Raw genomic sequence first — 8,083 nt, 5'->3', positions numbered from 1 at the left:
CTAACACTAAAATAAAACTTATGTGAGTGAGAAATAAAAAGGCAATGGTATTTGTTGAAGAGGTTTATTCAAAAATAAAACTGCCACTGTCTTACCATATAAGCCAGAAACAGAACCAAAATGTTCAAGCAGCCCTTACAGAAATCAAACTTGAGCACAGTATTTATTTAAAATCAAGTCACAGGAACAAATCAGAAATCAACACATGGGGAAAAATCTATTCAGCACACAGTGAAGCTGATCAGGTTTGTAAAAAGGGCAGTGCAGCACAGAAACAACAAACAGTAGGAATGTGACATCATATATAAAGGCATGCAGGCCAGTAAGTATGTCTTATGAGTGGAAACATTAAACAGCATTTGAACTCAAAAGTCATACTGGAGTGCAATACAAAAAATTATATCTATGCCGATTCTCAATGGGGGAAAATATCTCCAGGTTCGCAAATTTAAGCACAGGAAATAAAATCAATTTTTGATATAATGTCCTCACCCTCAACAACTATCAGTGGGGTTTTCGTCAACTGCAGTTTACTGTATGAGCTGCCCAAACCACTGCTAAAAGTCAACTGCAACATTCAGTGTTACCTTAATGTAACTGTTGCTTCTTACACTTGCTACATAGCTTCTGAGAAGAAAGATAACCTCTGGCAGCAGCTGAAAGAACATTTAAAATAATCCCTGTCCAATGGAAATTGATGTCTGTCTGCTATACTGACTAAAGCTCAAACAATGTGAGGCTGCAAAAAGACTACAGTCCTTGGGAGAAAATTAAACTTTAACGACTGAGACTAGACAGACAAGTACAAAAAATCAGCTGCTGTAGGGCTGTAAAAAGCAGACATGGTGCAGGGGCTGAGGGTCTGTCTGTTAAGGACAGTGGGGGTGGGTGGGGAAGGGGGTGGGACTAATAGTCTTCTTCACTCAGTCATCTGCTGGCGTAGGGCTGCGGTTTGGACTTGCTGAACGGGAACGACTGAAACAGAAACGGAAAAGAGTTAGCTCGCCACAAGGGAGGTTGGAAGAATGATCAGGAAAAAAATCCCATATTACTCAATAATTTAATACAACTTTGTGAGAGTGGATGGGCGCTAATATTTAACTGTGAGTACTTCTTTGACCTGTCAAACCAAGGTTCATCTCAAGAGCCACAGATTATTTTTTAAGTGTCCAGGGTCATAAGGTAAATACATAATTGAGCCCTCAGGACAAACAAACACCTATTCAGATAAATGACACGAGTCCTTGACAAAGTGTCCTCCCTTGCTTCTAGAACAGGTTGTTAGCATAGTTTCTGCTCTAAGAAGAGATTTACGACTTAATCCTTCAACAACTACAAACACAGAAAGAGGGGCAGCACAAACAGATGGAAACTGTTCTATACCATGACCAGAAAAGGAACTACAGATTGAGTTTTAGTACTAAAGTAGAAACTATAATAGAGAAGCAGCTTAAAATGGTAATGATGCTGTGACATGTATGGCACAAGAAGAAAAACATATCTGACAAAGCCTCCTCAGAGATATCAGCCCATTAAAATTCATGTTGCCTTCCTCTCTTGCACTCAGTCATCCACGCACTCTCACATGCAGCCACACATTTGTACTCTGTGCATGCTTGTTAAAGGCTCAACTTTAGCTCTGTCATCACCAGTTTCCCAGACTACATCAAGTCTGTGCATTTTCTTTCATCATCAAAATGAGCTTGTCAGGGGGTTTGATTTTTGGTTACCTTTGGAGACAGTGGCAGAAACAACAAGTACAGAGAAGCGAAGGATGAAAGGACTGAAGGACGGATGACTACAACTTGGAGAGACACTGCGCTGGGAGGCTCTTGAAGACTGATCTCTCGTCAGCTCTCTTTCTCTCACTTTCAGAAGCTAAGACAGAGGCCGAAGAACTCTGGTAGGTAGGTAGGGGGGTCTGGTAGGTAGGTTATGGATTAAAAAAGGTAGTGGTCGAACTCTGATCTGTGTGGGTCAGCCCTCTGGTACATCTGAAGGCTGGCTGGCTGGCTGGCTGGGTGGGTGACTCTAGTAGAACAACTGTATGTGTGCGCGGGCTGATCTCGTCTGAGCGTGTGCGTCGGTTGAACAGACGGTCGCCCATTCACTGTGGGGAGGGTTTGGTCGGTAGGTCGACCTCTTTCTCGCTGTCTAACACCAGATGCAGGCGAAGGCTGATCTCAGGTCAGCTCTTAGTCACCCTCCCGCAGGACGTACACACCGCCAGCTGGCAGACCCTGGGCCTGGGATCAGCTGTGGTGTCAGTGCAGTGCTCAGCTCCCACCACACGCTTTAAAGAAAATATGAAAAATAAACAAAACTGTGCTGCAAAGATGCTTACCGTAAGTCACACCAAGGGTGTCGTTTTGTCTGATCTCAGCTAATATTTTTCTGGAGAGTTCTCTTCATCTAGCCAAATTCAGGATAGGGAATTAAAATTTAAGAAAAAAGTAAAACATTTAAAATGCTACCTCTGACCATGTTTACTTAACACTTGTCAATCCAATAAAAAAAAAAATACTCCCTTGCTCTGTCAGTAAATTCATTTAGAAAAGGACTACATGGGTGAGATCAGGGAAAAGCAGGAGTACAGAGAATATGGTTGTATCTCCCTGGTTTTTAGCTTCTATGAGTCTCAACAGTTTACAAGCTGAGCAGAGACTGTCTTTCATGTGCTCTTTTTTCCGAGATCAACTGGGACTGATAAAGAGCTACAATGAGATTTAACAGTGCAGAGCCTTTGAGCACTGGAAAAGAGAGCACAAGAGAGAGGTCTAATCTTTCATCTACTTTTACTTCCCTACATCAGACAGGGGGCCAAGTCCCTGTCCTCTAGCCCTCCCTCTCCACTACTGGCCAACAGCAGAGTCAGAAGACATGGCACGAGCTGCAGGTCTCTCTGTGCCGAGGAGGTGGAGGGGTCTCAGCGGTCGTCCATCTCATCGTCATATGGCGGCCGTTTGGTGACAGCATGATGCTCCCAGGTGGAATGAGGGTCTATTTAACAGTCAATCCCTGCCTAGGGTGGAACACCTAGCTCTGGCTAGTGTGAAAAAACATAACTGACCCTCACTTGGAACACAGGATAGTATCTAAAATCTATAATGGATCATCTAGACATTACTGGACCTTCTTCCTACTCAGGTGTTAAACACGTATAAATGTCTTAGTAAAACAAAGCACTAGAAATTTATTAGACAGCCTAAACCGTTTCAGTGACTGAAATACATCTAGACTGAGGGTTTACCTGTTCCTCTTGTGATTAGCTGACTGAGATCGTGAACGGGATCGGGAGACAGAGCGTCCTCTGGGCGCAGAGCCGGACCGAGACCGAGATCGGGAGCGACTGGAAGAAAAAAAAACAAAAAACAAGGTTTTCAAGCAACACTATTGAATGATATAGCTAGGATTATGTAAACATCTTTACAAACCTAAGCAGAGAAGGGTGTCATGGATGGCTGCAGAGACTCACTGAGAAGCAGATGTACACAAATCTAAATCTCATTGTGTAGTGCTGACCTGGCCGTCAGGCAAGCTGACAGGTTGATCCACCACTGTGTCAGGAAGTTCCCTACTTTCTGTGTCAGAGTTTGTGTGAACATTTCAAATGATCTTGTAGCACTTAACACTTAATATCATTGCTCATCTTTTCACTGTTCAGTCCAATTATGTAGATAAAATCTAGTTCTAATCCTTTTCCATTGAGTTCTTCTATTTTTTATTTGCATTGTGATTAATAAAAGTGATATTGCTTACAGTACATGAAACCACCAATCTATATGAAAAGCATGCATGAACGTGTCACACATGAAGGAACAGCCATATGTGTTCGCATACATGCAGCCCAAAGAAGCATAATCAAAGCCTTTTACAAAATCACTACTGAAAAATGTGATTTACAGAAAACAGGTACAAGATACAGAGTAAGTTGTTTATTGCTCTTTGTAAACAATCTTTACTTTGTGTGTCTCACTCTACAATCATGTGACCTGGGCAGAAGGGTTTGCAATGACAGCAACAGTTTGTTTCAGACACAAGCCGTGTAATTATGATCCGAAAACATGCAGCTTACACGACCTACCTTCTCACTGGAGTCCTGGACTTAGAACGGGCTGGGGAGCCAGACCTAATGTTGGAGGAAATAGAGGTTTAATTGCAGATGTGGGAACGGTGGCAACACTGGAGGAGTTAACAACCGGAGTGAGGCTGAACAAATTACACACACTGCACATGTACATAATTGGTCCCTGGGGGAGGTAATAATAATCTGCTCTGCCCTTTAGCCATCCTTCCTTCTGAAAAAAATGGATTTACACAACCCCGATGAGGAGCAGTTACATCTCTCACATATCCCGCAAATGCTAAAGTATCCAAATGAATGAACTGCCCGTGGCAGGGTGCAGTTAAATCTTAGTTAAATACTGTTATACAAGCTCTGTTCTCACCTGCTCCTGCGTCTGGAATAGGATGGAGATCTGCGGCGGCTCCTGAGAAAGTAAAACAAAAAATACAAAAAAGATAAATACTCAGCACACCTCACCACAAAACTTAACTGTTTATTACAGTTTATTATACAATATAAAATCTGTTTGCTTGTGTAAATAAAATCTTGTAAGACAGTGAGCACAATTCCAGTTGTTATCCAGAGTTCAATCTCTTAAGCCCGTGGTTACACTGGTCAAAAAACTCGCTAACACGTGCCAACAAATGGCTTTTGTCAGCAATGTGAAAGGGTAAAACTGGCATTTGCTCGTGGCTCAAATGACTCTGCAGTAGCCGTGGGTATTTATCAGCTCAGATCGACAGTGATGTAAACACACTGTTTTTCTATAAACACACCAGTCACCTACCCAGCACAGTGCTGTTAAACCAGAAACACTGCGCCCTGGGATGAAAGATTGAGCACTGCCCCAAAATAAGTTTTAAACATACAACCGAGGCATCTCACACGGAGGCTCTGACACTTACAGGAGAGCCAACTCGGGGACGAGACACAACAGATCCATTTTACCTGTCTGCATGGCAGCTAGCAGCTCATTTGCAAAGTGACTTATCAATTTAGATATGAACCTGGTTTGTTGTGATTTGCTGAGGTTGATATCACCTTTTGTCTGTCATGCTCAAAGCACCAAAAATTAAAACCAAAAGCCAGTGAACACATTAAATTCATGTGAGCTCTCCCCAAACCCTAGAACATGTTGCCAAACACTCTGGACAGAGACTGTACTCAATGCAGACAGATAAGTTCCCCTGTGTTTTTGATCATTGATCCTGTTTTTAAATGGCACCTACATTATTTTATTTGTATTATTGATCACAGACTTCCTAATTTAGTCCATGTGCTGTCCTCACACTATAAACAACCAACAAGAAGTACCAATCCTGTTAATACTTCATAAGGTGTGGGTGTGTTTTGATCCGGACTTACCGACTATGGCTTCGGCTGCGGGAGCGAGAACGATAGCGGCGTCCACGGGATCTGGACCTGGAGCGAGACCTGGAGCGAGACCGAGACCTGGAATGGAAAAATGGGATTATTCCTCTCTGTCCTTTACTCCTTTGATGGTACAACAAGGGATACTGTTTGCCTCAAAGCATTAAATGCTGAGCTTCCTGAGTGGAAGCCACGAGCAAAACAGACTGTATTTCTTCACCTGCTGCGACGGCCCCTCTTGCTGAAGCGGTAGCAGTCATAGGCATAGTGGCCCCGGTCCCCACACTGGTAACACCGGTCATTGGGATCAAACTGCCGTCGGCTGGGGCGCCCACGGCCCTTTCTGGAGAGACCTGTTGACATCTCAACACGAACACGGGAACCACAAAGGACCCTAAGCAGAACAAAGGTCAGTAAGAGGTAAGTAAGGTATTCATGCAGGTTACAAGGATTCGCAAATCTAGATAGGATTACACTTTTATCTTAATTTCCCTAAAATTTGACAATTTTTTTCTGTTACAAGGCAACATACACAGGACTCAAGAGCAAAACATAAGGGCTAAACACTTGTCGACGAAATTTGTAAATTACAAAATAGTAAGTCATTTTTGGTAAAACTTCAAGACTACTGCGCTTTATATATACACATATATAATAATAAAAAAAAAAAATAATAATAATAAAAAAAGTCAATACAAAAATACTACTGAAATATTACAGGAGAATGTTATGACTCACTTTCCATCCATGCCTTTCACAGCATCTTCGGCATCTCTGGGATCCTCAAACTCCACAAAGGCAAACCCAGGTGGGTTTCTGGCCACCCAGACACTTCTTAGTGGGCCATAATAACTGAACGCTCGCTCGAGCTCACCTTTGGCAGCACCATTGCCAAGGTCACCCACATACACTTTGCAGTCGGTGGCCCGAGATGAACTACGCGATGAGTAGTATGACATCTCTCCTTGCCTGATGGGAGAAAGGTAAAATGTGCATACAGTAGATTTGAAACAATTGGTGCATTACTCTGAATTAAACTGCAGAAAATTACTCTGCAACTTTTTTGACATAATGGTTTCAGTCATCTTTCAAGCAAAACAGAAAATCTTTGGTATTTGGACATATAAAACAATGAATGTAAAAATGTCATCTTTAAGCGCTGGAAAACTATAACAGACATTCTTCTCCATTTTCTGACATTTTATTGAGTAAATGATGAAATTACTATTTAAGAAAATAACCTGCAGATCAATCAGTTATTAGATTCACTGTTAACCACATATGTGACATGTCAACAATTTCAATAACTGAAACACTTAATATCTGCTGATTTCAACCTCTTACAGGAGAAAAGGGTCCCCCTTCCTTGTCCATATATCATCGGAAGATGGATATTAAGGTTTCTGGGCCAGCTATCATCCAAACACATACAACTATAGCTGCTGGTTAAGAAGAGTTTATTGATCCCTGTGAGGAGCTGAGCTCACTGTCTTCAATACAACATGATCTGTGGAGCTGGTAGAGATCCCTTGAGGACCCCGGTGTGAGAAGGGTTTAAACACATCTCGTTTGGTGGCTCAGCAGGTGCGGCAGCTCCACATGGTTCCTGCAGCTTGTTAACGCGCCAAACCCTGCCTCCCCAGATCTCTTTACACCGACAACAGCTGCTGTTTGCTATGCCACAAATTCGCCGCGTCACCTTCGTTCACAAACGCAATCGATAAAATTTTTCTGAATAACCGTGGTTTATGACGAATAGATATAGAGCCATCGTATGTAATACCATGTGAGGACATTATTGCGCACAGGCCCGCTTAAATGTATGATACGAATCGTATGAGCGTTTAGAATCATGGACACATTTCTAGCTCGCCAACACTCCATTTCATAATGGCAGATATTTTCTTAGATAATAATTAAAATCAAACACGCACACACATTTGATGTCTGAGCATATAAGTGGTTAAATCCATGACTTAGTTTAAGGCCTCACTCTCAGCCTGCTCATAAACAATGGCGGCGGCACGCGTTAGCTAACGTTACCTTCCTTCCGCCGTTCCGTTGGTTTCTGAATCTGCTCCCAGTGTAAATGAAAGTTTGACCAACTCGAACTGAAGTTCGAGATGGTATCTAGCCTATGAAATGTTTTTTTTCTAGTATAAACTCGCTAACCAGCCACTTACGAGCTCTAACGGCTCTTCCACAGGTCTATCCTGCAGGTGACCGGGTTAGCAACGACCAACGTAAGGCAACCCTGTACCTTGTCCACGTGACGTCCGCATCTGCGCACAAAGACATTTCCGGTCAATCCTTCGAAATCAAGCGACCACCAGACGGACATCACTGTTTTTGTTGTTTTGTTTTTTTGTAGTTGTTTATTTTTACACCGTCAAAACTCAGTAAATTATTATGTATTTTTATTTCTATTTGTTTTTAATAATTATTTTCTAACAACTGTATATTGTTAAGTATCCCTGCAACTTGTGCTCTGTGTTAGATATAATCAACGTGTTTTATGTATTAGGCATATTTAAATTGGCCCATAAAAAAAAACCCCGAAAAAACCGATACAAACGATCAAAATTTACAGTAAATATATGTAAAATTGATTAATTTTCAGCGGTCACAGCTAGAAATGCCAACGTC

General features: G+C 42.1%; 1 protein-coding gene across 3 annotated transcripts; it reads right to left on the bottom strand.

Annotated features, from left to right (window-relative positions):
* Window positions 1–48: 48 nt before the first annotated feature.
* Window positions 49–7,706, bottom strand: srsf7a (serine and arginine rich splicing factor 7a). Of its 3 annotated transcripts, none has more exons than XR_008827358.1 (9): window positions 7,481–7,706; window positions 6,176–6,406; window positions 5,658–5,831; window positions 5,432–5,518; window positions 4,449–4,490; window positions 4,085–4,129; window positions 3,251–3,349; window positions 1,731–2,293; window positions 49–975 (listed from the first exon to the last, which is right to left on the bottom strand). XR_008827358.1 is itself a non-coding variant. In XM_056374525.1 (8 exons), exons 2-8 carry the CDS (start codon window positions 6,394–6,396, stop codon window positions 924–926), a joined length of 720 nt encoding a protein of 239 aa, XP_056230500.1. In that variant the 5' UTR covers window positions 6,397–6,406; window positions 7,481–7,703; the 3' UTR covers window positions 49–923. The 3 variants fall into 3 exon arrangements, 1 of the variants encoding a protein (XP_056230500.1); XR_008827359.1 differs by having other exon boundaries at window positions 7,621–7,697; XM_056374525.1 differs by lacking the exon at window positions 1,731–2,293 and having other exon boundaries at window positions 7,481–7,703.
* Between the last annotated feature and the right edge of the window lie 377 nt (window positions 7,707–8,083).

Source organism: Seriola aureovittata, chromosome 4 (assembly GCF_021018895.1).
Source record: "Seriola aureovittata isolate HTS-2021-v1 ecotype China chromosome 4, ASM2101889v1, whole genome shotgun sequence".
In the NCBI taxonomy this organism is placed as follows: Eukaryota; Metazoa; Chordata; class Actinopteri; order Carangiformes; family Carangidae; genus Seriola; species Seriola aureovittata.
This window is presented reverse-complemented; position numbering and strand designations above follow the sequence as displayed.

Coding starts and splice junctions, on each gene's coding strand:
- srsf7a (XM_056374525.1), bottom strand. CDS start 6,396: ATGTCATACTACTCATCGCGTAGTTCATCTCGGGCCACCGACTGCAAA. Junction 5,832..6,175: donor GTGAAAGGCATGGATGGAAA/GTGAGTCATAAC, acceptor TGTTCTGCTTAG/GGTCCTTTGTGGTTCCCGTG. Junction 976..3,250: donor GCTAATCACAAGAGGAACAG/GTAAACCCTCAG, acceptor TTTCTGTTTCAG/TCGTTCCCGTTCAGCAAGTC.